This window comes from Myxine glutinosa, chromosome 10, assembly GCF_964187855.1.
Source record: "Myxine glutinosa chromosome 10, kmMyxGlut1.1, whole genome shotgun sequence".
NCBI classification, from domain to species: domain Eukaryota; kingdom Metazoa; phylum Chordata; class Myxini; order Myxiniformes; family Myxinidae; genus Myxine; species Myxine glutinosa.
The window spans coordinates 55,589,160-55,601,774 of record NC_136270.1 but is presented as its reverse complement, the minus strand read 5'-3'; the positions used below and the strand labels follow the sequence as shown (position 1 = coordinate 55,601,774).

Below are 12,615 nucleotides of genomic sequence, written 5' to 3'. Positions count from 1 at the left end.
CTGTATACTCATTTTCTTACTCTTGTGTTTATTCGTTCCTGCTCCGGCAACCTGATCTTGCAGCTCACATTTGGTGTTCCCCATTTTTCACCATGTGGATTCACTATTGTAATTCTTGGGTAAAATTCCAGGGGCATAGAAAAGGCCCCTTTATATCAGGGTATCTGCCATGTGGCAAAGTATAGAAAAGAAGGGACATTCCATAGTTTGTAGAAAATGTCAAACAATACAAAATAAGGGACATTCAAAAAATCTCGTGTGCATGCTGGACTACCCTTGTGTTCTTATGAGGAACCAGGTAATGCTCTAGAAAAGTTCATATGAAGGGGCGCCCGACATCTGGCAAATAAAATACATTTACTTCTTCATGCAGGTGTATAAATCAAATTGGCGCCGCTTCCTATGAACTTTTCTAGAGCATTACTTGGTTACTTTAATATAATTTTAAAGCAAAAACGAAATATAAAATATAAATTAATTTTAAAGCAAAAACTATGGCACTTAGGTGGAATTTGTTTCGAAAGCCATTAATTAGACCTATTGGCTGATGTATATTCCAGGTTTCAGCTAGTTTCAATGTATAGTCCTTGAGATATGAGTGCCAACACATTATGGGCGGAGGGACGGACGGACGGACAGACACCAACATGATTTCGAGGGTTTTCTAAATAAAATTCAAGAATGTGGAAACAGACATTGCTGAAATTTGGAACATATTACCTCAACATACAAAGCATTTGCTTCTGAAATTTGCAGCCGATTTCGTCCAGTAGAAGCTGAGAAACGTATTTTCAGTCCCCATGTAAAAGCTGCAACCAGAGAAACGATCCCTGATATAAAGGGAGGGGTATTTTTTTTTTTTTTGTATACAAGATCGAGGCTCGTGTAAGAGCTAACATTGATCACAAAAAAGACAAACTGACACATAAAACATATGATAAAGGGAGCGGGAGAACAAGATGGAGAACAGGGACATCGGGAGATCTGGGTGGGAGAAGGCTTGGGGGAAGGGTGAGGGGGGGGGGGAGTGGGAAAGGTAAAAAACACATGGATACTGCTAGGACTTCCAGGAAAGAAGTCGGTATTTAAAAAAAGTTTATCTGGGGTGAATTAACAGGGGTAGAAAAGATCAAGGTTTTGGATGGGGGAAGATAAGAGATGGTGGTGAACAGCTGTTTTAAAGACCTAGAGGGAGGAGTGGGATTGAAGAGAGTGAGGGAGTTTGTTCCAGAGGTGGGAGTAAAGAGGAATGAAAGAGTGAAGGTGAATAGAGAGTCTTGATTTTACGTCTCCCCTTGATAGTCGGCCATGTATTTCTGTATTTCTTATTTTGTATCTGTGTAAATCTACGGGTTTAGAGGTTTTACTACCACGTGGAGTTGCATTATGTATTTCTTGGTTTATACAAAGCTAAGTAATTGTACATTGATTTGTGAAAATGAATACAATTTAAACCTTTTGTAAACTGATGTGCAGATCGGTTTGAACCAAACTGGCTTTGCATCGTTTTTTTGCTTTGTTTTTTTTTTGTTTTGTTTTTACAGTACCTAGGGCTCGTAGTCACTCTGCCACATACACATCTCACACACATGGACAAACAGACGAATATACGAGACACAACACAGGACTGTTCGATGACGAGACCAACACGGCCACTGAGCTTGGGGGAAGTACCGTCACTGCATCTCCTTCCTTTCATTCTTCCAACGCAAAATTGAAAACATCTACAACAGCTTGACCACCGCCGCACCCGCTCCCCCTCAAACCACCTGCCCCCCCTTATCCTGCCATCCCCTGTCTCAATTCTCCCCAGTCTCCCCTACTGACCTCTCTGAACTCCTCATCGGAATGAAAACTGCCACCTGCACTCTTGACCCCATCCCCTCCAGCTTTGTCAAGGCCTCCCTTCCTGCTCTCTCTCCACTTATCATTGCAACAATAAACTCCTCCCTGTCTACAGGCATCGTCCCACCATCCCTCAAAATTGCTGCTGTTACCCCCATTCTGAAAAAACCTGGTCTAAACCCTGACACCCTAAATAACTTCAGACCCATCTCCAACCTACCCTTTCTGTCAAAGGTTTTGGAACGCGCTGTAGCCACTCAACTCAAACATCACCTCTCTGCCAATAACCTGTATGAAACATTCCAATCCGGATTCCGCTCCAACCACAGTACTGAAACTGCTCTCCTCAAAATCACCAACGACCTTCTCCTCTCCTCTGACGCTGGCAACCTCAACATTCTCATCCTCCTCGACCTCAGCGCCGCCTTTGACACCATCGATCACACCATCCTCCTCACCCGACTTGAAACCACCTTTAACATTACCGGCACTGCCCTCTCTTGGATTAAATCATACCTCTCTGACAGACGTCAGTTCATCTCCATCAATAACTGCAAATCCCTCACTGCTCCCCTCCCCCAAGGTGTCCCCCAAGGTTCAGTTCTTGGCCCCCTCCTCTTCATCCTTTACCTGTCCCCCCTCGGTCACTTAATCCGCCGTCATGGTCTCCAATTCCACTGCTACGCCGATGACATCCAGCTTTTCATCTCCACCAAGTCCGTCTCCACCGCCACCCACTCTATCCTGACAAACTGCATCACTGAAATAAAATCCTGGCTTCAAATCAACTTCCTCAAACTTAACTATGATAAATCTGAAATAATCATCATTGGCCCAAAAACGCTCACCAAGTCCACCCATAACTTTGCCCTCAACATCGACGGTTTCCCAGTATCCACCTCCCCTCACATCCGGAATCTTGGCATCATCTTTGACCAAACCCTCTCCTTCGACAAATACACTAAACAGATCACAAAGACAGCCTTCTTTCACCTGAAAAACATCGCCCGTCTCCGTCCATCCCTCTCCTCCGTGGCTGCAGAAACCCTCATCCACGCCTTCATCACTTCCCGTCTGGACTACTGCAATAGCCTCCTTTATGGTTCACCCTCAACAATCACCAATAAACTCCAATACATTCAGAACTCCGCTGCCCGTCTACTCACCCATTCCCGGACCCGTGACCACATCACCCCCGTCCTTTACAAGCTTCACTGGCTCCCCATCTCCCAGAGAATCCAGTACAAAATCCTCCTCTTGACCTACAAAGCCCTCCATAACCTGGCCCCATCCTACCTGGCTGACCTCCTCTCCAGACACACTCCCACCCGCAACCTCCGCTCTGCTGGTACCAACCTCCTGACCCCCCCCCCCCCCATCTGGACCAAATTTAGATCCTGGGGGGACAGGGCCTTCTCCATCGCTGCTCCCACCCTCTGGAACTCGCTACCTCACACCATCAGAGACTCCTCCTCACTCACCACATTCAAAACATCACTCAAGACCCACCTGTTCAACACTGCATTCAACATTTAACCCACAGCATCTAACCCCTGACTATCTCCTCTCCTTCTCCCTCCTTTGTGCTTTGAATATTTCCCTATTGATTCTTCTTTTTTTGCAATTGTCTTTATGTTTTGCTATGCATTATGTTTTGCACTCTGTCAAAGCGTCTTTGGGCTTCCTGAAAAGCGCTATATAAAATAAATGCATTATTATTATTATTACTTCCTGGGGCACTCTGGGTATCAGTGACGTCACAACAAAGACTCCGCCTTTCTCACCACACTCAGCGGGGTGTTTCCTAAGGAGGGAATTTCCTTCTCCCCATGGAAGCCAACCTATCTATGGCTGTTCTGTTTCCAAAGCTTTTGCTCAATTTACTTCTGCACATGAAACAGCTGATCATAGTCGCTATGTACGAGTACGTTTAGCATTTAACAAGGTAAAGTGAAAACATATCGGTCGTTCTTGGAATTGATTTGCAAAGAGCTGGTCATTAGGACCATTGATCATGGCTGAGCTCATCACATGTACTTTGATGCAAGATCATGTATCATGCACACTGAATGGGAGGGTTTGCATTCATTGAGATTGAGAAAAGAATGATAAGGAGGAAAAAAAGAGTTTTCAGGGATTGGGAAGAAGGAAAGATTGGTTGGAGGTCACGGGGGTGTGTAAAGGAGGTTATGTGGAGGTAATGTCATTATGAGAGGGTGTTAAGGAAAGTATATTGAAAGGGGAAGAGGCTGAAAATTTACTATTTTGTGTATATAATATGTGGATGGATCTATACATTTGAAAGAAGGAAATTTGGTTATTTTGTTTTGGGTTCATAGTAGAGAGAAGAAGAGACTCAAATCCCATATACTGTACCATCGAAATGTGACCCAGGTAAAAGGAAGTGCTGCCCCAACCCCTCCTTCCTAAATGAATACTGTATTTGTATTTATTATAAAAAATAACGTAAAGTGTGGAGATGAAGTTATGCCCAAAACACACAAGTACATTTGTTGTTGTTTTATTTTATGTGTAATATCATATTTGTCTTTATTTTGCAGGTTGTTGGGTCTGGCCAACTGTAAGGCATCAAGTAATCCTGAGGAAAACCACGTGTGTTGGAAAGAAGAAATCACCTTTAGTATTGCAAGAATTGACAAGGTACTGTATGCACACAACATCTGTAAATTCACAACATATCAAACAAAGAAGTTAGAACTTACGTGGACACCATGGGGCCCATAACGCCTGTGTCATATTCACAACGAAACACTCCCAACAACTTACTCCAGGTGTTAATTCTCCAATTAACCACAAACATATTATTTGGCCAACATGGTGGTGTAACGGTAGAGTCGGTGGTGTAATGGTGAGAACGTACGCTCTGGAGGGTCAGTGGATCAAACCTGGGCCGAGTCATCTATCATCTTCTTCTTCTTCTTCTATATATATTATATTTTTATATATTATATTATTATATTTATATCTATATCCATCTTCTATAAATATAAAATAAAGTTTTTGTTTGTTTGTTTGCTTGTCTGCATGCGCTAACCTCCTGAACGGTGAAAGATAGGAGGAAACCTCTGAAACAAAAAATGTCGGGATGGGCCCCGGGAAGGTTACAGTCTAGGTGGCGAGGCCGTTCGAGGCCGCTTCAGCCAGGCGGGGCCAATTTCGCAATTAAGAGCTGAGCTGAATTATAGTAGTCAATCTTCTACGGCCACGAGTAAAAGCTGAATTATAGTCGTCAATCTTCTACAGCCGCGAGTAAAAGCTGAATTATAGTAGTCAATCTTCTACGGCCGCGAGTAAAAGCTGAATTATAGTTGTCAATCTTCTATGGCCGCAAGTAAAAGCTGAATTATAGTAGTCAATCTTCTACGGCCGCGAGTAAAAGCTGAATTATAGTAGTCAATCTTCTACGGCCGCGAGTAAAATATGAATTATAGCAGTCAATCTTCTACGGCCGCAAGTAAAAGCTGAATTATAGTAGTCAATCTTCTACGGCCATGAGTAAAAGCTGAATTATAGTAGTCAATCTTCTATGGCCACAAGTAAAAGCTGAATTATAGCAGTCAATCTTCTACGGCGGCGAGTAAAAGCTGAATTATAGTTGTCAATCTTCTACGGCCATGAGTAAAAGCTGAATTATAGTAGTCAATCTTCTACGGCCGTGAGTAAAAGCTGAATTATAGTAGTCAATCTTCTACGGCCGCAAGTAAAAGCTGAATTATAGTAGTCAATCTTCTACGGCCGTGAGTAAAAGCTGAATTATAGTAGTCAATCTTCTACGGCCGCGAGTAAAAGCTGAATTATAGTAGTCAATCTTCTACGGCCGTGAGTAAAAGATGAATTATAGCAGTCAATCTTCTACGGCCGCAAGTAAAAGCTGAATTATAGTAGTCAATCTTCTACGGCCGTGAGTAAAAGCTGAATTATAGTAGTCAATCTTCTACGGCCGCGAGTAAAAGCTGAATTATAGCAGTCAATCTTCTACGGCGGCGAGTAAAAGCTGAATTATAGTTGTCAATCTTCTACGGCCATGAGTAAAAGCTGAATTATAGCAGTCAATCTTCTATGGCCGCGAGTAAAAGATGAATTATAGCAGTTAATCTTCTACGGCCGCAAGTAAAAGCTGAATTATAGTAGTCAATCTTCTACGGCCGCGAGTAAAAGATGAATTATAGCAGTCAATCTTCTACGGCCGCAAGTAAAAGCTGAATTATAGTAGTCAAGCTTCTACGGCCGTGAGTAAAAGCTGAATTATAGTAGTCAATCTTCTACGGCCGCGAGTAAAAGCTGAATTATAGCAGTCAATCTTCTACGGCGGCGAGTAAAAGCTGAATTATAGTTGTCAATCTTCTACGGCCATGAGTAAAAGCTGAATTATAGTAGTCAATCTTCTATGGCCACGAGTAAAAGCTGAATTATAGTTGTAAATCTTCTACGGCCACGAGTAAAAGATGAATTATAGTAGTCAATCTGCTACGGCCATGAGTAAAAGATGAATTATAGCAGTCAATCTTCTACGGCCGTAAGTAAAAGCTGAATTTTAGAAGTCAATCTTCTATGGCCGCGAGTAAAAGCTGAATTATAGTAGTCAATCTTCCACGGCCATGAGTAAAAGCTGAATTCTAGTTGTCAATCTTCTACGGCGGCGAGTACAAGCTGAATTGTAGTAGTCAATCTTCTACGGCCGCGAGTAAAAGCTGAATTATAGTAGTCAATCTTCTACGGCCGCGAGTAAAAGCTGAATTATAGTAGTCAATCTTCTACGGCCGTGAGTAAAAGCTGAATTATAGCAGTCAATCTTCTACGGCGGCGAGTAAAAGCTGAATTATAGTTGTCAATCTTCTACGGCCATGAGTAAAAGCTGAATTATAGTAGTCAATCTTCAATGGCCACGAGTAAAAGCTGAATTATAGTTGTCAATCTTCTACGGCCACGAGTAAAAGATGAATTATAGTAGTCAATCTGCTACGGCCATGAGTAAAAGATGAATTATAGCAGTCAATCTTCTACGGCCGCAAGTAAAAGCTGAATTTTAGAAGTCAATCTTCTACGGCCATGAGTAAAAGCTGAATTATAGTAGTCAATCTTCTATGGCCACGAGTAAAAGCTGAATTATAGTAGTCAATCTTCTACGGCCGCGAGTAAAAGCTGAATTATAATAGTCAATCTTCTACGGCCGTGAGTAAAAGCTGAATTATAGTTGTCAATCTTCTACGGCCGTGAGTAAAAGCTGAATTATAGTAGTCAATCTTCTACGGCCGTGAGTAAAAGCTGAATTATAGTAGTCAATCTTCCACGGCCGTGAGTAAAAGCTGAATTCTAGTTGTCAATCTTCTACGGCGGCGAGTACAAGCTGAATTGTAGTAGTCAATCTTCTACGGCCACGAGTAAAAGCTGAATTATAGTAGTCAATCTTCTACGGCCGCGAGTAAAAGCTGAATTATAGTAGTCAATCTTCTACGGCCGTGAGTAAAAGCTGAATTATAGTAGTCAATCTTCTATGGCTGCGAGTAAAAGCTGAATTATAGTAGTCAATCTTCTACGGCCGTGAGTAAAAGCTGAATTAAAGTTGTAAATTCATTCAAAAATAACTAAAAATGTCGGGACGGGCCCCGGGAACGTTATAGGCGAGATGGCGAGGCCGGTCGAGGCCGCCTCGGCCGGGGTTGTTGTTGTTTTTTTTTTTTTTTTTTTTTTTTTTTTTTTTTTTTTTTTTTTTTTTTTTTTTTTTTTTGTATACAAGATCGAGGCTCGTGAAAGAGCGAAAATTAATCACACAGAAAGACAAACAGACACATAAAACAAATAACATCGGGAGCGGTAGACAAGATGGGGAGAGAGGGGGAAGGACACAAACACAACATTTGAGAGCAGGGACCGAGAGACATGGAGACATCGAGAGATCTGTGGGAGGGAGAGGGCTTTGGGGGGGAGGCATGTGAAGGGGGGAGGCATGTGAAGGGGGGGAGGCATGTGAAGGGGGGGGGGGATGGGAGAGGTATAAACATATGGACACTGCCAGGATTTCCAGGAAATAAGTTGGAATTTCAAATAAGGTGGATCTGGGGTGAATTAGTGGGGGTAGAAAAGATCAAGGTTATGGATGGGGGAAGATAAGAGATGGTGGTGAACAGCTGTTTTAAAGACCTGGAGGGAGGAGAGGGATTGAAGGGAGTGTGGGAGTTTGTTCCACAGGCGGGAGAAAAGAGGAATGAAAGAGTGAAGGTGAGCAGAGAGCCGAGATTTCGGCAGTTTAACCATCAGAGGGTTGCTGGCAGATCTTGTGCGACCTGTAGGAATATTTGGGGGACAGAGCACGGAGAGAGCTGGGGGAGCAAGGCCGGAGAGGAGTCGGTAGAAGACAGAAAGACCACCTACCTGCCTGCGGTGAGTGAGTGAAAGGCCCTCAGAGATAGCTTCATCGCGGGAGATTCCAATGATTTTGAAAGCTTTGGATTCAACAGCGTGAAGCCGAGCCAGGTGTGAGGCAGGAGCACCAGCCCATAGGGGAGAACAGTATTCCATTGAGCTGCGGATGAAAGCCTTGTATGTGGTGAGGAGCTCAGGTGTGCCGAGGAAGGACTTCGCACGACGGAGGATGCCCAGTCGGCGACTGGCTTTGGAGGCCAGCTTGGAAATGTGGTTTTCCCAAGAAAGATCATGGCAGATAGTGAGACCCAAAAGCTTGAGTGACAGAACTTCTTGGAGAGGATTGTTGAGAAAGTAGATGGGAGGGTTGTCCAGTCGATCTTTTCGGAGAGACATAGTAAGAGAGTGAGATTTGGCAGGATTGAAAGACATGTTCCACTTGTTTGACCAGTCTGTGATTTTGTCCAGGTCTTCAGAGAGTGAGGAGGCTGCAGACTGCCTATCTGAGGGAAGAGGAATGGAGCGGCAGAGAGTGGAGTCATCATCAAAGAGATAGAGAGGATTTTCCAGAGAGTCAGAGAGATCATTGATAAAGACCAGAAAAAGCACAGGGCCCAGCACACTTCCTTGGGGAACTCCAGCCTGAACAGGAAGGGGAGATGAGAGAAATCCATTCAGGGCCACACGTTGACTACGACCAGACCACCAGGGCTGGACCCATTTCGCAATTAAAAGCTGAGCTGAATTATAGAAGTCAATCTTCTACGGCCGCGAGTAAAAGCTGAATTATAGTAGTCAATCTTCTACGGCCACGAGTAAAAGCTGAATTATAGTAGTCAATCTTCTACGGCCGGCCGTGAGTAAAAGGTGAATTATAATAGTCAACCTTCTACGGCCGCGAGTAAAAGCTGAATTATAGTAGTAAATTCATTCAAAAAGAACCCGGGCAACGCCGGGTGCATTCAGGTAGTCTTCTATATATATATATATAAAAGAAAGTTTTTGTTTGTTTGTTTTTTGTTTGTCTGCACGCGCTCATCTCCTGAACGGTGAAAGATAGGAGGAAACCTCTGAAACAAAAAAATGTTGGGACGGGCCCCAGGAAGGTTATAGGCTAGGTGGCGAGGCTGCTCGAGGCCGCCTCGGCCGGGCTGGGCCCATTTTGCAATAAATCTTCTTCTTCTTTCAAAACTCTCTTGACGTACAACTTATGCACTTAATAGGAATATCTGACTGATTGCAACACATGCTTTCAAAATTCTCTCTCGCGGGGCCCGACAGAAGAAAGAACAAGGAATCGTTGAGCATTAACTGATACTGGGCTCGCGTCAGACCTATGTACAGAAGATTAAATTAATTAAAAAAGAACCCGGGCAACGCCGGGTGCATTCAGCTACAACATGCATTTCAAGGCAATTTTCCCTGCTGGAGCGGGGGTTAGCCTTGCGGTCCCCATGACAATCTTCTCCATTTTGCCCTATTTTCTGCATCTCCCCTTGTTAACCCCCTTTACCCACATTTCTTCTTCCACCATCTTTAGCCAAGTCTTTCTTGGTCTTCCCCGTCCTCTACTTCCTTCTACATTCATTTCCATCACTCTTCTCAACCAGTCACTTTCATCCTTCCTCAACACATGACCAAACCATCTCAACTTGTTTCTTTTCACAGCATCCATCACAGGCTCTATTCCCATCATCTTTCGCAATTCATCATTTGTCTTCCTCTCTCTCAACGATACTCCGCACATCCACCGAACCATTCGCATTTCCACCCTTTCCAGCCTTCGTTGCTGCTCTACGTTCATTACCCATGTCTCGCTCCCATAAATCATAACACTTCTCACACGTGCAGCATACACCTTTCCCTTCAGCTTCAACGACACTCCCCTCATCATCAGCACGCCACTCAGTTCCTGAAACTTCTTCCATGCACATCTCACTCGAGCAACCGTTGCCGAGTCTGATCCACCTTCTCCATTCAGCATGTCTCCGAGGTAGCAAAATGTTTTCACACCTTCCAGCTTCACGCCGTTCAGCTCGTACTAAATTCAGCATTTTCAGCGAGCATTCCTAGTGTTGGGCTAGCGTTGGTGTTGGTGTTGGTGTTGGTGTTGCCCTGGTGTTGGGCTAGCGGCTAGGGTGCCGGCTTAGGATTCCTAGGATTCCTAGGTTCGAATCCCGGTCGATCGCTGAATTAACGCCAGGGGGGTTGACTCAGCCTTTCATCCTTCCGAGGTCGGCTAATTGAGTACCAGTTCACTGGTAATTCCCTGTTTGTCGTTAAAGGCGGGAAAAAGGGTTGGCGTCAGGAAGGGCCTTCCTGATTCAAAAACATTGCTTCAAAAAGGGGACCAAAAAACAACAACCACGGTTCCCGAAAAAGGCCAACCCCCGCTTTGCGGGGAAAAATGGCCTCTAAAGGTGGTTATATTTTATATTATATTCCTAGCATTCAGCTAGTACTAAATAATTTATAAATGGGACGCTTCGGCAGCACCAACGCTCTGTAAAGAGTAGGGTACATCAAACAACTGGTAGATAACATGTGTAGTCTTTTCATCAGATACAGTGGGATTTTTAATATGTTATTGGAGGAAACGTAATATTACCTGCTATAACTGTGCCACCTTCCTGTTATAACTGTGCCACCTTCCTGTTATATCTGTGCCACCCTTCTGTTATATCTGTGCCACCCTTCTGTTATATCTGTGCCACCCTTCTGTTATATCTGTGCCACCTTCTTGTTATATCTGTGCCACCTTCCTGTTATATGTGCCACCCTTCTGTTATATCTGTGCCACCTTCCTGTTATATATCTGTGCCACCCTTCCTGTTATATCCGTGTCACCTTCCTGTTATATCTGTGCCACCTTCCTGTTATATCTGTGCCACCTTCCTGTTACATCTGTGCCACCCTTCTGTTATATCTGTGCCACCTTCCTGTTATATCTGTGCCACCCTTCTGTTATATCTGTGCCACCCTTCTGTTGTATCTGTGCCACCTTCCTGTTGTATCTGTGCCACCTTCCTGTTATATGTGCCACCCTTCTGTTATATCTGTGCCACCTTCCTGTTATATATCTGTGCCACCCTTCTGTTATATCCGTGCCACCTTCCTTTTATATCCTTGTCACCTTCCTGTTATATCCGTGTCACCTTCCTGTTATATCTGGGCCACCTTCCTGTTATATCTGTGCCACCTTTCTGTTATATCTGTGCCATCTTCCTGTTATATCTGGGCCACCTTCCTGTTACATCTGTGCCACCTTCCTGTTATATCTGTGCCACCTTCCTGTTATATCTGTGCTATCTTCACGTTCTATCTGTGCCGCCTTTATGTTATATCCGTGCCACTTTTCTTTTATATCTGTACCACTTTCCTTTTATATCTGTGCCACCTTCCTGTTATATCTGTACCACCTTCCTGTTATATCTGTGCTATTTTCACGTTATATCTGTGCCACCTTCCTGTTATATCTGTGCTGTCTTCATGTTATATCCATGCCACTTTCCTTTTATATCTGTGCCACCTTCCTGTTATATCTGTGCTATTTTCACGTTATATCTGTGCCACCTTCCTGTTATATCTGTGCCGTCTTCATGTTATATCCATGCCAATTTCCTTTTATAACTGTACCACCTTCCTGTTATAACTGTGCCACCTTCCTGTTATATCTATGCCATCTTCATGTTATATCCATGCCACTTTCCTTTTATAACTGTACCACCTTCCTGTTATAACTGTGCCACCTTCCTGTTATATCTATGCCATCTTCATGTTATATCCATGCCACTTTCCTTTTATAACTGAACCACCTTCCTGTTATATCTGTGCTATTTTCACGTTATAACTGTGCCACCTTCCTGTTATATCTGTGCTATTTTCACGTTATATCTGTGCCACCTTCCTGTTATATCTGTGCCGTCTTCATGTTATATCCATGCCACTTTCCTTTTATATCTGTGCCACCTTCCTGTTATAACTGTGCCACCTTCCTGTTATATCTGTGCTATTTTCACGTTATATCTGTGCCACCTTCCTGTTATATCTGTGCCGTCTTCATGTTATATCCATGCCACTTTCCTTTTATAACTGTACCACCTTCCTGTTATAACTGTGCCACCTTCCTGTTATATCTGTGCTATTTTCACGTTATATCTGTGCCACCTTCCTGTTATATCTATGCCATCTTCATGTTATATCCATGCCACTTTCCTTTTATAACTGAACCACCTTCCTGTTATAACTGTGCCACCTTCCTGTTATAACTGTGCCATCTTCATGTTATAACTGTGCCACCTTCCTCACCACAAGGATCATTCATCTGAGTCGAGAAATATGGGGCAAGTTGCCCATTTCCCCTTTCTCATTGAATTCCCTATTCAT

At 43.6% G+C, this 12,615-nt stretch overlaps 1 protein-coding gene across 9 annotated transcripts in view; it reads left to right on the top strand.

The window, feature by feature from the left end:
- LOC137434579 (GRAM domain-containing protein 2B-like) overlaps positions 1-12,615 on the top strand; it is a 114,850-nt gene that overhangs the window by 95,717 nt on the left and 6,518 nt on the right. For all 9 annotated transcript variants that reach the window (XM_078785683.1, XM_078785682.1, XM_078785680.1 and 6 more), the window contains one exon: positions 4,407-4,506. In XM_078785683.1, coding sequence (XP_078641809.1) covers positions 4,407-4,506 — 100 coding nt within the window. The remainder of the gene's footprint in view (positions 1-4,406; positions 4,507-12,615) is intronic.